We start from the raw sequence: 18,590 nt of genomic DNA, 5'->3' as shown, positions 1-18,590 counted from the left end.
TTCTCTCCACTGAAACTTTTTCTCTTTTACGGCACATTTTGGGCAACCCTCACGCATATTCACATGCTGGTAGTACTTAAACTTTGCATTGGAGTGCAAATTCCAGGATTTATGCCCTCACTGGGACCAGTGGAGGAGGGAACTGGAGGAAATGTGTGGCCCAAACACCTCAGCCTCTTTTGCTCCTGGGGTGACAGGGTCTCTGCTGGAGTTACAGAAACTGGCCCAAGACCCAGAACCTGAATAGAATGCTTTAGAGTGAAGAGAAGAATCTGGTACGCCCTCTTCTCCTCACCCCTACACCTAATGGCTAACCTATCAAACAACACTTTTTGCTACCACCCGACCCAGACAACATTGTGGCAGCCAATAAACCAAAGCCCATTCTTCCTTTTCTCCAAGAATTAAATCTGGGAGTCCAGCTGCTTGCTTGACAAGGGAGAAGTACAGCAAGGCCTAAAGTGCCCTGACTCACAAGAGACCTGACCCCTGCGGAGATGTGCCTGACACTGTAAGCCAGCTAAGAACCTGCACTGGGTCTCCTTGGCTCCATCTCAAACCCGGGTAAGTGGGATTCAGGAAGCTGGCTCTGTGCCCTCCCCTATGAATCTAGTACCCCCTAGTGTTACAGGCTTTTAACTAGTTAAACTTGACACTGCACTCAAAGGGCTCTTCTGCTCAAATCATAAACGTGCATGCTACTTTTTTGCCACTAATCAAGACTACTCATACACGTTTAAGTAACATTTTCACAAGCATCGAGTCTTAACTAAATACCTCCATCAACAGGAAGTTCTAGAGTTATACTATATGAGCCCTAAGGATTTGGAGGACATTATACCCCCATCTTAATCCAAAAAGCTAGGTGCCTGATTAATGGGGTCTTGACCACGACCAGGCAGTATATTTAGGTCAGGCGTGTTTGTGCAGCTTTATATGTTCAGTGCTTAGCATAAGTCCAGACACACAGTCAGACCTCAATAAATATTTGTTGAATTGGAATAAATCCTATAAATATCTCACCTGGAGACATCAGCTGTGACATCTTCTCTTACTGCTTCTTCTCCCAGAAGCTCCTCGAATAACCCAGGTCTGACAGCTGGGGGGGGCGGCACAGGGGGCTGCTCCAATCCCAGAGGGACTGACACAAATTCCCAAAGGGGGCTGAATTTAGACCAGGCCTCAAAAGCCTGAAGTGACCTCCCCTCCCCATGTTGATGATGGGGTTCCTAAGGTGCAAGTGGGAGAGTGAGCAGAGGAAGCGGGTTTCAGGCCTTAGAACCCACTGAATTAACTCCTAAGAGGACTCTTCCTTTGCAGAGAGAATGCACGAAAAAAGAAGGGAGAAAAGCAGCGGAGCCTCCCACAGCTGTCAGCCTGAGACAGCTGCTCTCACCTCAGTCCATCTGGGGAAGGGGCTACAAAGCAGACAATCTTTATTCACAATTGGGGTGGCAGACGGGAGAGACCCCCAGGTCAGTCCAAAAGCAAAGATACGGGTGGGGCGGGGGGGGAGATGGCGCAGGGCAGGGACTCAGCACTCGTCCTCGCCCAGCAGGGCGTAGGGGTTTCGGGCGGCCAGGCTGGACCCTGGGGCTGAGGTTGGGGTGTCCTCATCCCCTTCCCCCTCCTCATCCGCGTCCCGGTCCTCCTCTCCCTCCTCCTCACAGGAGCTGCTCAGCTCTTCCTCCTCCTCCTCCTCGTCACCTGCGGGCCCCACCCTGCCCTGCAAAACCACCAACTCCATGGTCTCTGGGTGGGACTCCCAGGTGCCTGGGGAACCAAAACAAGAAAAAGAATGGAGAGTTTTGAGCAAGAAACTAATGCCAGGCCAAGATGGGGAAGAGGCAAAGACTAAGAATAACAATGACTTTTATAGCTGCTGCCATTCATTTGTTCACGCATTCATTCAACCTCTCGTGTACTGGGCACAGAACAGAAGCTCTGTTGCACATTAACTCCAAACGTGACCACCACCTTGCCAGAAGGCAACTAACCACCCTGGTTCTATAGAGCAGGAAGTCATCTCAGAGCTGCTTAGTAACACAGAGCTGGCCTATGGGTACAGAATCCGAATCCTCACACCTACAAAGCCCACACCTTTTTGCCTCCATCACAGCAGGGGCTAGGGAAGAACACTGGCCGACTGACCTTTCTGCTCGCTGTAGCCTGGGGGCTGAAAACACAGGCTGAGGCGGCCATCCAGTGCCAGCCGCAGGAGGCTATTGGCCGCTCTGTACACATCATTTCGGGCCGCCTTGGCTGTCTTGTAACCACGTTTCTCTGCCCAGGCTGGAAGGAGAAAAGAATGGGGAGGGAAGACCATCAACCAGGCCCAGTCACCATCATCCCACTCCCCTAACACAGTCCTTCCAGTTTCCCCCAGAATATTCCAGGCCCGAGATCTTGCTGGCCCTGAGACAGAAGCCTAGGGGTGACTGGCCAGCTGCCCCATCGATGGCAGGACCTCTGAGGAAGGAGAGGAAAGGAGATAGGGCAAGGGGAGGAAAGCCAGGCGTGTGGAGCCCACCTTCACAGATGTCCCAGGCACACCACGGGTGTTCTGCGGAGGGGTCCTCGGCCTCTGGGTGGCGCAGGTGGAGCAGGGCCTGCACAGGGATCCGGGAGGCCAGGTAGCCCACGGCGGTGTATGGCTCCTGGATTTGGGCGATGGGGTAGACCCCTGCCAGGACCTGAGGGGAAACAAGAGCACTCAGCACCTTCCTCCATCTCCTGCATTCTCCCCACCTCTGGCCCCTCTGCCCTTATACCTGCAACTGCCTGGGCAGAAGCGAGGGGAATATGAGGCCTGGACAGTCACAGAGCTTCACGGAGGGGGTGAGAAAGTAGGTCTGAAAGTATCGGGTGTGGCCCGGGGTTCTGGAGACACTCACGACCTTCCGCCCCACCAGCCCGTTGATCAGCGAGGACTTGCCCACGTTGGGGAAACCTGAGGAACACAAGGAAAATTAACACCTGACAGATCCTTACTCTGTGACAGGCAGGATGCTGTGCTATAGCTATAGATGAATGGAGAACTAAGGTGCAGAAAGAAAGAAAGGAAGCGGTATAACATCGCAAGTTACAAATCAGGCTCTGGGCTGCCAGGGCTGAATCCTGGCCTCCCCATTTACCTAAGCTTTGTGACCTCATGGCAATTTACTTAATTTTCTGAGTCTCTGTTTCCGCAGTTTACAGAGCAGATACCTCCAATCTCAGAGTGGTCAGGATGAAATGAGAAACAAATACAATCGCGTGGCACTGTGTCTGCAGTAGTCTAAGTGAGACATGCATCTCATGATTATCAAACTTCTCCAAGGAGAAGACAGAGCCCAGGGGCTCACTGCCACTCTCTTCATGACCACCACCTTCCACCACACATCTCCTCTACAGCACTCTGGCCTCCCAGTGCCAGAATCTCCCTCCAAAAGGTTTCTTCCATCCCACCTCTGTGGTCTTACCCTGGACCTGTCACTTCACACCTTCCAAATCTCACCTGCAAGCACCCCTCTCTCTGCCCTGACATCTCGTCTTTCCAGCTCACTTATTCTGGTCCCTCCATTCCAATAAGCCTCTGACACTGACTAGCTTGGGAACAGTATTCAATACCCAACTCATGTCCTCACTTCCCTTCTTATGCAACTTAGATTCCATGATCCAGCTCTACAGCCAGTCCGCCTCATAGACCTTTCACTCCCTGGTCCCACCTCTCCCCTTCTTCTTAGTCACCTGGCAAAACTCCAACCCTGTAAAATGCAACTCTGGCCATTCAGCAGCGGACTGAGGCTGGGCAAAGATGCACCATGGTGCTGACTGCACTCTGTTTACAACCCACTCAAGTACAGTTGGCCCTTGGTATCCACAGAGGATAGGTTCCAGGAGCCCCTATAGATACCAAACTCCCTGGAGGCGCAAGTCCCTTATATAAAATGGCATAGGGCTTCCCAGGTGGCGCAGTGGTTAAGAATCCACCTGCCAATGCAGGGGACACGGGTTCGCGCCCTGGTCCAGGAAGATCCCACATGACGCGGAGCAATTAAGCCCATGCGCCACAACTACTGAGCCTGCTCTCTAGAGCCTGCGAGCCACAACTACTGAACCTGTGCGCCGCAACTACTGAAGCCCGCGCACCTAGAACCTATGCCCCGCAACAAGAGAAGCCACCACAACGAGAAGCCCGCACACCACAACGAAGAGCAGGCCCCGCTCACTGTGACTAGAGAAAGCCCACGCGCAGCAACGAAGACCCAACGCAACCAAAAATAAATAAGTAAATAAAAATTTAAAATAAAAATAAATAAATAAATAAAATGGCATAGTACAGTCAGCCCTCCGTATCCACGGGTTCCTTGATTGTATCTCCTCTCAAAAGGGGGTGGGGGGATAAGACTCTCCTTTGACAACCCCCGCCAGCCTCGTTCCTCTCTCCTCTTTAAAAGAGTTTTACTGTAAAGCGCCACAACTAGAGAGAGAAAACCCGCACGCTACAACTAGAGAGAAGCCTGCGTATCACAACTAGAGAGAAGCCCATGCACCGCAATGAGAGATCCCGCATGCCGCATCTAAGACCCAATGCAGTGAAAAATAAAAAATTTTTTTTAGATAATAAATAAATAAAATATTTTTTAAAATAGGGAAGATTCTCCTTAGACTTAAAGAATTAAGACCAAGAAAGAAACTGACACTTCTAAGCTACTACTATAATTTAATAATCATTCTATGATGGACTGATTATTACAACTAAGAAAGTTAATATGTAAATCGTATAACAGTGCCTGGTTCACAGCAAGCATCACGAAGATGTTAATTTTTAACATTATTATTATTACTATTATCACTATCTGTCAGGCTTTGTTAGGCTCTCTCTACACTATTCCCTCCATTCCTCTCATCCATTCTTTTTTTTATATATAAATTTATTTTTATTTTTGGCTGCATTGGGTCTTCATTGCTGTGTGCGGGCTTTCTCTAGTTGTGGCAAGCGGGGGCTACTCTTCGTTGCAGTGTGCGGGCTTCTCATTGCAGTGGCTTCTCTTGTTGTGGAGCATGGGCTCTAGGTGCCGCGGGCTTCAGTAGTTGTGGCACGTGGGCTCAGTAGTTGTGGCTTGTGGGCTCTAGAGCGCAGGCTCAGTAGTTGTGGCGCACTGGCTTAGTTGCTCCGCGGCATGTGGGATCTTCCCAGACAAGGGCTCGAACCTGTGTCCCCTGCATTGGCAGGTGGATTCTTAACCACTGCGCCACCAGGGAAACCCTCGTCCGTTCTTTTAATTGAGCATCATTGTTCTCATTTTTCAAATCAAAGTCACTAAGACTGACAGTGGGTAAATAACTTGCTTGAGATCAATACGCTGAGAAGCAGAATTTAACTCAGGTGTGCCGTGATCCTTCCACGACAGCAGAAAGCCTCCTCTGCCCTCAGAGACCCTGGAGCCTAATGGGACCTCACCACCTTCCCTCTTTTCCAAACATTGAAACCCTGTGCCTCCTAGGAGGCCGCCATGCGTGGCCGCCGCTTCCTTACCCACACAGCCAATGGTCACCACCCCGTCCTTGTAGCGCTCCCGTATGGGGCCTGTTGGCTCCATCGCTGAGTCAGTCTGCTGCTCCACCAGGACGGCCGGCCCGTCCTCCTCTTCCTCCTCCTCCCCAGAGCCATTACCCCAGGTGGCTCCAGCCACATCCCGGGCAATCTTCTCCCGCCAGCTGCTCAGGTCCACTGTGCAGGGAAGGAAAGAAGAAGAAGGTTCTCCCCAGGGCCACTGTATACGATGGCGCAGACCATGCACTGCACAGCTGATGTAAGTGGCGCCCTCTGGATTGGGTAGGGCCAAGCTGCGCAACAGCGACTCTCCCCAGCCTTCACTTGACTCCACCCTGGAATCGGGTGCATTTCTGAGTTTCTGAAAAGCACTGGCAACACTGAAGACAGCAAACCAGTGGGGCTCCTGTCTCCCTGCTGCCTCTCTTGTCCCACCAAGTCAGGCTGCTCCCTCTCCCACCCCACCCCATGGCCTCTCACCTGAGTCCATAATAGAGGGACTGACTTTGGGAAAGGTGAGCAAAATGACTTGGGACTTTGGGTCTCCCCCACGGCCTCCCACAGCTCCCCTCTAAGGGGCACATACCTTTCCCCGCAGTGATAGCTTCACAGGCTCTCAGCAGCTGCTCCGGCCCCAGAGCCCGAGTCCATCCTCTCCCCCGCCTCCGACTCTTCTTCAAGACTGAGATCAGAGGGCACAAAAGCGTGAGCACACCCCATGGGGCTTATGTACCCCCTCTCTCCCACCACCCTCAGGCCCTAGATCAGGTCCCCCTTTGTCCCTTGCCACCCCACCTCTCCCACGCTGCCCTCCTCATTGCCCACTCACCACTGCTAGGGTCCTGTGGGGTGTGGGGATCCCGAGGAAAAGAGGTGAAAAGAACAATGTGGAGCTGGGGATAGTGTTGATGGAAATAATGCTTCCAGGCAACCACGAGAGCCGGCGGGGCCAGATCCACCTTGTTCAGGACCAGCACCAGGGCCAGCCCTAGCTCTCCAGTCACATAATCGTAAAATGCTGGTGGGAAATTCACAACCTGGAACAGGGATGGTAGGAGGAGGGAGTGATGCGAGGTCAACCCAGAGTTCTCTGCCTCCAGCTCCTCACACAGCAGGCACAGATTGGAGACAAGACCCTGGTGGAAGCAGATTCTGGGGCAACAAGGATAAATCAGCCAAACTGAACTAGGAAGACAAAGCAGGCATAAGTAACACCTATGTGTTTGTCTCTGGGGGGCTTCCTGTAAGGCCTGATTAGGAATGGAAATGAGCTAAAAAGAAGACAAGGAAACAGAGACCCCCAACATACTGGGCTAAACGCTGAGATCACTCACAGGGCTGGGGGTGGGATAGAAATTAATATCTATTTTCACAGGTACACAACTGTCTACATGTGTACACAAACGTGTGTGTGCATGCACACGTGTGCATGTTTGTGTTGAGCACGTGTAGCTGCGTAAGTGAGCTTGTGAATGCACATGTATGTCTGTGAGTATGTAGGAGTGCATGTGTACGTGTTGAGGAGCTCCAAACTAAAGGTCCGCACAGACTCCAGACCTCCCTTTCTCCCACTGGAGGACAACAGTGAAGTGGCACAGCCAGGTCACACAAGGGCTGCCTAGCAGCAGAGTCTAGAGCCTTAACCACTACCCTAGCATCCCAGGTGAGGACGAGTTCTGTAGTGACTAATATGACAGGGAAGCCCCCTTCACAGAATCCCCTGGAGCTCCACACTGGGACTTTCTATTTAGCCCTAGTGGGCTAGGAAACAGGATGTGTATGCAGTTTTCCATCAAAGAAATAAAGGAGAGGAAAGGCAGTTGGCCAGGGGAGGAGTGACAGGCTCTGACACTGATGAATGAAGACTGAGTTCCTGACTGCAGACATCAGGATGGGGTAGAGGAGACTGGAAAAGAAGAGGTTACCTCTCTGACTCCCAACTCCTGCCTCTGCCCTTTACCCAGCAAGAATCTTCCCCCCTCCTGCCCCTTACCCACCCTCATCCCCAGGACTCACTGGATGTCGGATATCAGTAATTAGCAGAACGATGTCAGACATCTCTAATACTCGCCACAGCTGCCTCCACGTCTGAAAAGACAAGGTCAGTGGAAGAGAACCTGAGCCCAGAGTCGCTCTCCTGCATGACCCCAGACCAGTTTGACCACGGGTGACTATGCCCCACTCCTGTCCCCACTCTAGTCTCACCTCCAGATTGTGCTCAAAGTAGCTGAGTTTCTCAGAGGTGTAAGCCCCATGAATCTTCCCAAGATACTCCTGGAAGCTCCGTTCCTCCTGGCTCATCAGTTGCTCCTTGGACATCTCATAGCTCCAAGGAGGACGTCGGGGAAAGTCCAGGACTGAGAAATCAAGAAAAAATCCAAATAAGTCTGAGGATAGTTTCAGGACTCAAGGGTGCATCCATCCCAGACCCCTTCTTCCTCCCGGTCAGCTCTTACTCTTCCAAACTCCTTTCCCCAGCGCACTGCCTGTCCCAAGCATCCAGGCATTGAGCTCTCACTCACCGGAGCCGGGCTGATAGACCTCCCAGATGTCCAGCACCAGCAGCTCAGCACTGACGGGCTGTAGCACTTGCTCCCGGGCTGCTCTCTTTCTCCTCTCCACCTCCTCCCGGCTGTCTCGTTCAAAATGCAGCCGGTATCTACAGGACAGGGACCACGTCATCCATCACAATCCTTGGCCACAAATTCCCCTCTTGGGCAGGCAACTTCGCAAAGCTTTCACTCCAGAGTTCAGGTCTCCCCTCTGAGTCGGCCCTCTCCCAAATCTTTTTCACGCAACAGCAGGCCTTCCCCTAAGTTTCGCCCTTCTGAAAGCCAAACTCTCTCCAGCCCCTCCAGAAGGGAAGATTGTGGACCGCTCCGGTGACCCAGCGGCCCGCGGAGAACCGTGGTAACCCAGCCCCACCAGTTTCAAGCCTCCCCCAACGGCAGCAGGCTTTCCCCCAACGCTCTGACTTCCGGGTAGGCGGGGAAGCCCGGGCCAGAGCCCCCTGTCCACTCTCACCGATTTGGGTCATAGCCTCGTGGGCCCAGCCCCTGGGAAGGCTGCTGGTTGAGCCTGCGGATTTGTTGGGTCACAGACTCCCCGTCCGAGGTGTCGGTCTGCTCCTCCCGCCGCTCCCGGCTCCCGCTGCGGCTGTTGGAACTGGATCGCAGCCCATCTTGAAGCCCTGCGGGGAGGAGCCGGTGACGCCAGGGCTGGCCAGCTCTCCCGGGCCAGAAGACCCCCCACCCGGTCGGCCTGGCTCCTCCCCACACCACCCCAGTCTTTTGAGGCCGGACCCTCCCACCTACTCTGCTCAGGACCCTCCCGGATGTGCGTGGGGGGAGGCACTTCTCCTCCAGGGATCTACTGGGATGACGCCCCGTTGGAGCTGGAGGGATTCCCCTCCCCCAACACTCCATCCTTCCCCACCCCTTCCAGATGTAGGGGGCTGGGGTGAGGGAATCCCCTCCGCGGTCGCCCACGCGCGTCGGCGCGCGGCCGCCACCCCTCTCACGCCTCCCAGAGGTGAGACGGGCACACCCCTCCTCCCAGATGTGCGGGAGTCTGAGCCCCGCCCCCTCCCCTGGCTCCCGCACTGACCTCGCTTCCGCTCCCGCTTGTCCTGCAACTGCTTCTTCTTCTGCTTCACGCTGAAAGGCTTCTTCCTCGGCATGGCCCGGACCAGTCACCTGGCCCGCCCTTCGCCGAGCTCCAGCCGCCTCAACTGACTCCCCCCGAGCCAGCCCCCGCCGCAAGGGCCCGGGACACTGGAGGGGGCGGGACTGGAAGGTGACGTCAGCGGGCGGGCCAGGCCGATGCGCCCAGGCAGCCCGGGTGGAAGGCAACCAGGGGGAAATACAGTCACTTCCCACTGGGAGCGAGGCGAGAGGATGCGGGGTGGACTACCCGCACGTGAGAGCCAGTGGAGCTGAGAGGGCGCAGCAGCGGCTAGGAAGGAGGCGCGCGTGGGAGGGTCGGGCTAACTTCGTCACGGACGCTACCAAATCGCGTTTGGAGGAGGGGGGACGTGTGTCATCACTACCTTGCGAGCCGGGGAGAAGCTACCACTCACCTGGAGGGGGCGGTGGAGCGGAGGGCGGGTCCTACCACCTGCGGGATAAAGGGGCGTGGACGCGCAGAAGCTACTTTACCAATCCTCCGGCTGGACCTTAGAGGAAAGTCGCGACTGCGCGTCCCGGGAAGGAAGCCAAGTTGATGGGCTACACTGGGGACAGGGTGAGAGGTCTTGAGGGGCGAGTGGTGGTCTGGAGAGCCCTGGGCACCGCCCTGCTGGGACCCAAATTCCTCGTGGGAACGATGGTAAGCAGCACCTAAGTGCAAGCGCGCGGCCGAGGAGGGAAACCCAGGTGGAACAAGGATTTTTGGAAGGAGGTCATAGGGCACGAAGTTGTGCCTGCAGCTGTTACCATAGAAACCGGGGACCGGATGTGGCGATCTTAGGGTGCGACAGCCGTCTTTTCTCAGGCCTTCTGGCCCGAGAGCCTGTCGACTCTATGGCACACTATGAGGAGCCGGCTGTAGGGTTTTTTCAGCGAGGGGAGGAGCGAGCAACTTTTTCTACAGCGTTTATAGAAACGCAGCAAAGGAAAGGTTTGAGATTGCTGCCATGCCTGGCAGAGACTGAGGGAGGCGGCTGATGTGAGAACAGCCGCACTAAGTTTCCCCGCAGCCTTCCGGAAGTGAAATGGCGGGAGCCTCACCCTCCCTGTCCACTGCCCCCCCGGAAGCGGAAACAGAATCTCAGCGTGCCCCTTCCTCACTGCCCTCCAAATCCAGCTGCAGCCATTGCGGCAACCACGATGCCGAAACGAAAGAAGCAGAATCATCAGCAGCAGCCGCAGCAGCAGCCCCCACTGCCAGAGCGGGAAGAGACTGGAGATGAGGAGGATGGGAGTCCCATCGGTGAGGAACCCGGGAGTTGTGTGCACATGCCTGTCAGCCGGCCGAGGCGAGGGGTTGGGGGCTGAAAAGGTGCGGGGGAGGGGGCTCCAACGGAAGGAGGAAGGGCGCACGCGCTGGGGCTGGGGCTGGGGCTGGGGGAGGCCTGGCTGGGATGGAACACTAAATGAGTTCTCTTACTTGAACCCTCAACTTCAAACCAGCCACTAAACCTTTCTAAAGAAGGCAGGGGAGAAGATAAAGAGCTCGTGTGCGCAGCCGCAAAACGACAGGGGAGAGGGGCCCTAGAGAGGTTGTAGGTTGCGATGACTGGGATGACAATTTGTGACCAGACGTTCACGGGGAATGTGGAAGTGCAGCCTTCTGTAAACTACTCGGAGGTGGGGGGTGGGGGGAGAGCTATCTGATTGGCCAGCAGTGAAAGAGAGGAATTGGATTACCTCTGGAATCCCTTGGGATCTTTTGGATAGCAACAGTGTAAGGGAAAGAGAAAGTTTGTAGTATCCTTCCCTCATTATCTCCCTTGACTTGGCTGAGTCTCCACTTTGCAAATCCTGAAAACGCTTTGGAAATAGATGGGGTGAGAACTCATAACACTGCTGAGAACATACTTGGCTTTGCTGGTTAGATTAAGAAATGAGTAATAGAAGACAAACATCTAAGAACAGGATCATCAGTTTTTTAGTCCATTCTGATGACCATATTTTTATGTCTGCCCTTAGGACCACCCAGCCTTCTGGGCCCTCCCCCCATGGCCAATGGAAAGCCTGGTGACCCCAAGTCAGGTGAGGAGGAAGGGGCTCTCATCCTTTGATTAGGTCCTGAGAAGGGAGCAAGGGAGGGACTAAAACCCAGAAAGGACTTAAAAGATCAGGAATTTTGTACTTAAATGAATGGAGAGATGTTGTGTATTGACAGCCTGGAAAAACTCAATGTTGTAAAAATGTCATTTCTTCCCAAACTGACCTATAGATTCAGTGCACTCCCAATTATAATCCCTACAGTGTTTTTGTAGAAATAAACATTCTACGTTTTTGTATGGAAACGCAGAGGATCAGGGTGAGAGGTTGCAAAGATAATCTTGAAGTGGAAGGGCTTACTCTGAATATCAAGACTTATTGTAAACTTGTAGTAGTTGTAACAGTGTGGTATTGGCCCAACAATAGATATATAAATCAACAGAACGGCATAAAGAGTCCAGTAATAGGCCCACACATATGTGGCCATTTCATTGATGATGAAGATGGAACTGAAATAGTGGTCTTTTCAGTAAATGATGCTGAATTAATTGGATATTCATGGGTAAAGAAATAATTCTAGAAAACAAATGTATTTCATGGGCTTAAAGTAGATGAGAGCTTTTAAACAGACAAGAAACACACACACTAACCATAAAGGAAAGATAAACTGAACTATGTTAGAAAATATGAACTTCTGTTAATCAAATCACACCATTAAGAAGTTAGTAGGAAGCCACAGAGTAGAAGATACTTGCAACAAATATAACCAATAAAGAGCTCATATCTTGAATATATAAAAACTCTCTGACAACCTGTTAGAAAAATGGGCAAAAGACCAGAACAGCCACCTGATAAAAACCAATCTCTAAATAGCCAAAAACATGAATAAGAACTCAACATCATTAGTCATCAAATAAATGCAAGATAAAAACACATAAGTTTGAAACTGAGCCCCTTGTGTACTGTTGGTGGGATTGTAAAGTGGTCCAACCACTATGGAAAACATTATGGAGATTCCTCAAAAAATTAAAAATAGAGCTACTGTATGACCCAGCAATTCCACTTCTGGGTATTTACCCAAAAGAATGGAAAGCAGGATCTTGAAGAGGGACTTGCACACCCATGTTCATAGCAGCACTATCCACAGTAGACAAGAGATGGAAGCCACCCATATGTCTGTTGATGGATGAATGGATAAACAAAATGTGGTATAATCATATAATGGAATATGATCCAGCCCCCAAAAGGAAGAAAATCCTGTAACATGCTACAGCACGGATGAACCTTGAGGCCATGCTAAATGAAATGAGCCAGTCACAAAAAAAAACTGCTCTATGTTTCCACTGATCTGAGGTATCTAAAGTAGTTAAATTCATAGAAATGGAAAGTACAATGGTTGTTGCCAGGGGCTGGGTGGAGGAGGGGAAAAGAGAGTTGTTTAGTAGCTATAAACTTTCAGTTTTGCAAGATGAAAAATTTCTGGAGATCTGTTTCCAACAAGATGAATTTACTTAACACTACAGAGATGTACACTTAGAAGTAAGAAGTTAAGATGGCAAAATTTATGTTACATGTTTTAACCACAATTTCAAAACAAAACACCACTTTTCACACTCACCAGAATGGCAAAACTGAAAAAGATCAACATTACCAAGTGTTGTCAAGGAACAACAGGTTGTCTATGGAACAACTGCTGGTGGGGGTGTGAGTTGGTACAACCACTTTGGAAAAAAAAAAGTTTGACTTCCTTAAACTTGAGCATACATATACTTGAGGACCCAGTAATATGTCTACTACGTATACACTCAACAGAAATGAATCCATGTGTGTACCGAAGACACGTATAAAAACGCTCATAGCAGCATTTTTCGTTATAGCCCCACACTGGAATCCACCACAGTAGAATGGCTAAATAAGTTGTATGTGCATACAATGAGATATTACACTGCAATGAAAATGAAGGAACTCCTGCTACAGGCAACCTGGATGAATCTCATAAACATGATGTTGAGCGAAAGGATCCAGACACAAAAGAATGCAGACTGTATGATTTCATTTATGCAAAGTTCAAAAACAGGCAAAAACTAACCTATGATGCTAGAAGTCAGGATAGTTGTTACTTTTGGGGAGTAGGGTGGGATAGTGGGGGAGGAGGGGCATGAGGGGGTGGGGCTTCTGAAGTGCTAATAAGGCTCTATCCCTTCTCTAGCCTGTGTTAGTGGAAACACAGGTGTGTTTACTTTGGTGATGATTTAGTTGTGCACTTAAAATTGTGTATTTTTTGGTATGTATATTGTACTTCAATAAAAAGTTTTTAAAAAATCAGGGCTTCATTATCTGGATTAAGCTAGCCATTGATCACCTTTCCATGTTTCTCTCTCTCTTGCTCTCTCTCTCTCTCCCTCTCTCCCTCTCCCTCTCTCTCTCTCTCTTCAGCTCTTCACAGAGGTCCTCCGGGATCAAGGGGACCAATGATCCCACCACTGCTGAGTCTCCCACCTCCTCCCCGGGGCAGAGGCCCAATTCGGGGAGGCCTAGGCCCCAGGTCTGGCCCATATGGTCGTGGTTGGTGGGGGGTCAATGCTGAGCCTCCTTTTCCTGGACCAGGCCATGGGGGTCCCTCCAGGGGAGGCTTTCACAAAGAGCAGAGAAATCCTCGAAGGCTCAAAAGCTGGTCTCTTATCAAGAATACCTGCCCACCCAAGGATGGACCCCAGGTTATGGAAGGTGAGGTCCATTTTTTTATGCCTGCACACATTGAACACCCATCACTCCCAAAGTGACCTCATGTCCAGAATGCCCATGGCTCTTCTTCTTTGGGCTGTCCTTTGTCCTTTTGAAGTAGGAGTAGCCCTGAATGTTTTTTCTCCCGGGAGAAAGACTACCATTCCATCATATCTGGAAATGGTAGTGAGTAGGAAATCTCACTGCCTTCTCTATCTCTGCTTTTTGTTACATTTGTTTCTTTCTTACTCGCATTTTAAACTGCCCGGTTTTCGCTTGTTCACAGACAAATCTGACCGCCCCGTCTGCCGACACTTTGCCAAAAAGGGCCACTGTCGATATGAGGACCTCTGTGCCTTCTACCACCCTGGCGTAAATGGACCTCCTCTGTGAGACTGTGCCTTCCCATCCAGACTGGAAGGAGCCCTCTGACTTGGCGGCCATATACTTCCCTGTGGCCCTGTGATGGCTACCGCGAGGCCATTCACCTGCCACCCTCAGTCAGTGATGCCCAGCTCCATCACCACCTCCCCCACTCGGGGTCCAGAGCTGTGTTCCGTGACTTGTGCACGGTGTGCACTCTTCCTTCTGATGCAGCCTCCAGAGACTCGTCTCCGGGACCCCATCTTTGCTCCATTCAACTGCCTCCTGGATCCTCTTCCCCCTCGCCAGCTGACTGCAGAACAGGAAACCTCTTTGGTGCTGTTTCTTGTGCATCTGTCCACCCAGCCCCAGGTAGCGCCCTGGATTCCTGAGAGCCCTGGAGCAGTTTCCTACCATTCCCTTCTCGCTGCTTGTTTTAAGTCCTTTTTATGTGACACCCCCTTCCCCCAGTGTTGTCAGCTGCTCTGTGACACTCACCAGCTTGTCTGACCTGGGGTCAAGTTGGGATGACTGGTGCAGAGTCACTCCTGAGAGGCCACGTTCCCTGCTTTTGGATTTTGTAGTTTCTGCATCAGTAGCATGATCTCCACCGCTATGGTCTGTGATCACTGTGCTTTGTGAGACTGTGCATCCCCTCATAGCCTTTCTCAGTGTCCATGGCATTTTTGTGACTTCCCAACGCTAGAGTGAGTTTTTCTGCCAAAATGCGTGGGGCCGTTGGTGGCCTCTAGACTTTCCCCACCTCCCGACGTGGGAGAACTGTGAAACTTCCACAAGGCTGCCTGCCTGGTCCTCCCCATTCTCCCGGTATCAGTTTCTCTGGGTTTGACACAGGCCCGAGAGATGTCCTCTACCCTATCTCCTCTCCAGCCCGTTTTAGTTAGACTATGTCATTGTGAGGCCACCAGCCCTTTCGTTTGAATTCTGTGAATCTCCACCTGGTCTAACTATGGGTGGAACTTGGACAGTACTGTCGCCCTCTTCCAACCTTCTTCCCCTGCATCCCTGGCACTGGTTGTTTTCTGTGAAAACGGCAGTGAACAGGTTCAGTTTTGAACTGGCCCTGGGGAAATGGGTCAGGAGTTGTGTGGGCAAGAGGGAGGGATGAGAGCCGTTGGAGAACTGAGAATGAATTTTTTTTTTCTTTCTAACATGTTTTTATATTAGTAATAAATGCAGCGGAAACAAGCATTTTCTTTAATCCCTGTGTTCCAGTCATCTCAGGAGGTGCAGGTGAGGCTGTTCTTCTTGGAGTCAGTTTATTCTTCATTTAGTTCATACGCAGTGTTGCTAGAAGTTTCTTCCAGTCTGAGGAAACCAGTGGCGTCCCATTAACCTATGGGAATCAACCCGACCAGGTTGCATTTTGTTCAAGGGTAAAGTTTTGTTTAGAAAAAGGAAAGGCCGGGTATCCATGGAGTAATTTTTAAACATTTTACCTGCATTTATGGTTTGAGGTTTATGGAGTGGTAATGACAAAGCAATCTTTCAACAAATATCTCTAGCGTGCGTGTGGGCCAGGCAATGTACTAGATGCTAGAGAAAATGGAGAGCTGAAATCAATGAATTTAAAATCTACAAGAGGAGACACGTTAGTGAAGAAGTCACCAGTATGCGTGAAGTACCTGTCAGAAGTGCTATGAAGAAGTGAGACGGGGACTTCCCTGGTGGCACAGTGGTTAAGAATCCGCCTGCCAATGCAGGGGACACGGGTTCGAGCTCTGGTCCATGAAGATCCCATATGCTGCAGAGCAACTAAGCCTGTGCGCCACAAATACTGAGCCTGCACTCTAGAGCCCGCGAGCCACAACTACTGAGCCCGCGTGCCACAACTAGCGAGCCTGCGCGCCTAGAGCCTGTGCCCTGAAACAAGAGAAGCCACCACAGTGAGAAGCCCCAGCTCGCAGCAACTAGAGAAAGCCTGCGTGCAGCAACAAAGACCCAATGCAGCCAAAGATAAATAAAAAATAAATACATTTATATTAAAAAAAAAAAAGGAGGCGTGGTGGGGGAGCATGTAATAAACGGAGTCTGGGGAGATGGCAGGTGAGACAAGCTCTGAGCACAAGCAGGAGGTGAGGTGGGAGAGCAAAGGTGTCGCTAAGAGGAGATGGGAAGAGTGAGAGGCGAGGAGAAGGAAAAGGAGCTAGACGACTCAGGGCCTTGCAGAACATGAGGATTTGGGTCTTAAGACAGAAGCCTTTGAAGAATTTTAGGCAGGTGGGTATCATAGATTAGATAGGTTTTTCAAAAAGATGACCTCTGTATGGAGCTGGCCAGGCTTGGAAGTGGCATTAGCAAGTTACTTGAGCAGTCCGAGGGAGTTGGTGGTGGTATAGACTTGGGTAGCGGAGTGGAAGAAACATGAACATTTGGAAATAGACTAAAATGGAAGTATTTTAGGTTTCCCAGGGTCGGGTGGTTCTGGCTCACATAACCAAGTGCTGTTTGAAAAGGTATTAGAAGAAAACAGGCAGAATGCCACTAATTTGCTTTTGGAATGGTTGCATCTTTTAAGACATCCAAGGAGAGATATAAAGTAAGTAGCTGGATATACAGATTTGGTACTCAGATTAAAACTAGAGACATAAATCTGAGTTACTTGCATATAGGTAGTGGTTGAAGCTATGAGCGTGGACACATTCCTTCACTCTAAATATTAAGCACCTATTATGGCCCAGTTATGAGTTTTAAGTTCAGTTGTAACAAACCAAAATTAGTCTTAAAGCAAGATAGAAGTTTATTTCTCTCACAAGTCAAGAAGTGTAGTACAAGGCATGTGTGCCAATCATGCCACCACAAGGTCCTCAGGTGTTCAGAACCCCTGCTCCCCCCTAGCTCTCAGCTCCATGATTCTTGGGGCCAGACCCTCCTATTCACAGTCTGCAGTGAAACTCTAGCTCACTTATCCATGCTCCAAGCCTCAGGACGGAGGAAGGGCAGAGGAAATTACCTCCAAGCTAACATACCCTCTTTAACTTACACATCACTGGCCATAACTTAGTCCTGTGGCCAATCCTTGGCCCCAGTGAGGCTTGAAAAGTACTCTTTATTCAGGCAGCCACGTACTAAGCAAACTCTTGGCCCTTCAGCAGGTAAAAACATTAGAGGAGGATGAACATCCTCTACCAGTGCCTCCCTGCTAGAATTTGGACATGAAGTAGAGAATAAGACAGTCAAGTGTCAGTGCCCTCCAGCCAAAGACCACACAGGAACCACCTCTAGTTAAACAAAGTTGGGTTTAGCACCTGCAGAGATCTCACTAAGAGAGGGTTAGGAGTGATTAGGATTTGTGTTTGTGTTAGGGTTTGTGTTGTGATTTGGGGGAAGATTCAAGGAAGTGGGGAATCTAGATTGAGTGCTCCCAGGAAGTGGGAGCAATTCTATCATTTCACATTTTAATACAGTCATCCCTCGGCATCTATGGGGAATTGGTTCCAGGACCCCCTCATGTGCCAAAATCCAAGGATGTTCAAGTCCCTTGTATACGATGGCATAATATCTGCGTATAACCTGCACACATCCTCTCCTATACTTTGTCATCTCTAGATGACTTATAATACTGAATGCAATGTGAATGCCATGTAAATAGTTATAAATACAATGTAAATGCTATGTAAGTAGTAGCTGGTATGCAGCAAATTTAGATTTGCTTTTCGGAATTTCCTGGAATTTCTTTTTTCCCCTAATATTTTGATACTAGGTTGGTTGAATCCGAATATGTGGAACCCACAGATAACAGAGCCTCCTCTCGGGGGAGAAATGAAACATGGCTGAAGCTGTAACTGGCAAAAAAGCAGCCACTACTCATTTTAGCTGAGAGGGACCTGTTCAGAATTTATGGTTTGCATAGTAACCTTGTTTTTGTCTGCACTTACACAAGATTATAGACTCTGTCTTACTTCATCACAGTCACAGATTGGCCTTGTCTGGCATGGGTGTTCTGAGGTTATGTTCAATGTGAGAACACCATGGCCTAGATGTGAGGGCCAGCCCAGCTCTTAAAACCACAAAGGCCGGACTTCCCTGGTGGCGCAGTGGTTGAGAATCTGCCTGCTAATGCAGGGGACACGGGTTCAATCCCTGGTCCGGGAAGATCCCACATGCCGCAGAGCAACTAAGCCCGTGCGCCTAGAGCCCACATGCTCTGCAACAAGGGAAGCCACTGCAATGAGAAGCCCGCACACCGAAACAACGACCCAACACAGCCAAAAGTAAAAACAAATTTATTTAAAAAAAAAAAGTCAGGAAGTTCCAATGAATCCAAGAGTCACACA

The 18,590-nt window shown here is 50.6% G+C and overlaps 2 protein-coding genes across 5 annotated transcripts; one reads left to right on the top strand and one right to left on the bottom strand.

Annotated features, from left to right (window-relative positions):
* Window positions 1–1,419: 1,419 nt before the first annotated feature.
* Window positions 1,420–9,463, bottom strand: GNL1 (G protein nucleolar 1 (putative)). Of its 2 annotated transcripts, XM_004286068.3 has the most exons (12): window positions 9,146–9,285; window positions 8,564–8,729; window positions 8,062–8,198; window positions 7,745–7,896; window positions 7,556–7,627; window positions 6,369–6,576; window positions 6,126–6,221; window positions 5,522–5,716; window positions 2,772–2,950; window positions 2,531–2,693; window positions 2,152–2,292; window positions 1,420–1,773 (listed from the first exon to the last, which is right to left on the bottom strand). In XM_004286068.3, exons 1-12 carry the CDS (start codon window positions 9,216–9,218, stop codon window positions 1,535–1,537), a joined length of 1,821 nt encoding a protein of 606 aa, XP_004286116.1. In that variant the 5' UTR covers window positions 9,219–9,285; the 3' UTR covers window positions 1,420–1,534. The 2 variants fall into 2 exon arrangements, with proteins under 2 accessions (XP_004286116.1, XP_049571640.1); XM_049715683.1 differs by lacking the exon at window positions 7,556–7,627 and having other exon boundaries at window positions 9,146–9,463.
* Window positions 9,464–9,724: 261 nt separating this feature from the next.
* Window positions 9,725–15,514, top strand: PRR3 (proline rich 3). 3 transcript variants are annotated; one of them, XM_004286069.4, is made up of 5 exons: window positions 9,725–9,865; window positions 10,343–10,468; window positions 11,188–11,250; window positions 13,642–13,932; window positions 14,216–15,514. In XM_004286069.4, exons 2-5 carry the CDS (start codon window positions 10,366–10,368, stop codon window positions 14,320–14,322), a joined length of 564 nt encoding a protein of 187 aa, XP_004286117.1. In that variant the 5' UTR covers window positions 9,725–9,865; window positions 10,343–10,365; the 3' UTR covers window positions 14,323–15,514. The 3 variants fall into 3 exon arrangements, with proteins under 3 accessions (XP_004286117.1, XP_033273035.1, XP_049571680.1); XM_033417144.2 differs by lacking the exon at window positions 11,188–11,250; XM_049715723.1 differs by lacking the exon at window positions 9,725–9,865 and having other exon boundaries at window positions 10,112–10,468.
* Window positions 15,515–18,590: the final 3,076 nt, after the last annotated feature.

The sequence above is a fragment of the Orcinus orca genome, chromosome 10, assembly GCF_937001465.1.
Source record: "Orcinus orca chromosome 10, mOrcOrc1.1, whole genome shotgun sequence".
Classification (NCBI taxonomy): domain Eukaryota; kingdom Metazoa; phylum Chordata; class Mammalia; order Artiodactyla; family Delphinidae; genus Orcinus; species Orcinus orca.
This window is presented reverse-complemented; position numbering and strand designations above follow the sequence as displayed.

Coding starts and splice junctions, on each gene's coding strand:
- GNL1 (XM_004286068.3), bottom strand. CDS start 9,218: ATGCCGAGGAAGAAGCCTTTCAGCGTGAAGCAGAAGAAGAAGCAGTTG. Junction 8,730..9,145: donor CAAGCGGGAGCGGAAGCGAG/GTCAGTGCGGGA, acceptor TCCTCCCCGCAG/GGCTTCAAGATGGGCTGCGA. Junction 8,199..8,563: donor CGAGGCTATGACCCAAATCG/GTGAGAGTGGAC, acceptor CCTGTCCTGTAG/ATACCGGCTGCATTTTGAAC.
- PRR3 (XM_004286069.4), top strand. CDS start 10,366: ATGCCGAAACGAAAGAAGCAGAATCATCAGCAGCAGCCGCAGCAGCAG. Junction 10,469..11,187: donor GGAGGATGGGAGTCCCATCG/GTGAGGAACCCG, acceptor GTCTGCCCTTAG/GACCACCCAGCCTTCTGGGC. Junction 13,933..14,215: donor TGGACCCCAGGTTATGGAAG/GTGAGGTCCATT, acceptor GCTTGTTCACAG/ACAAATCTGACCGCCCCGTC.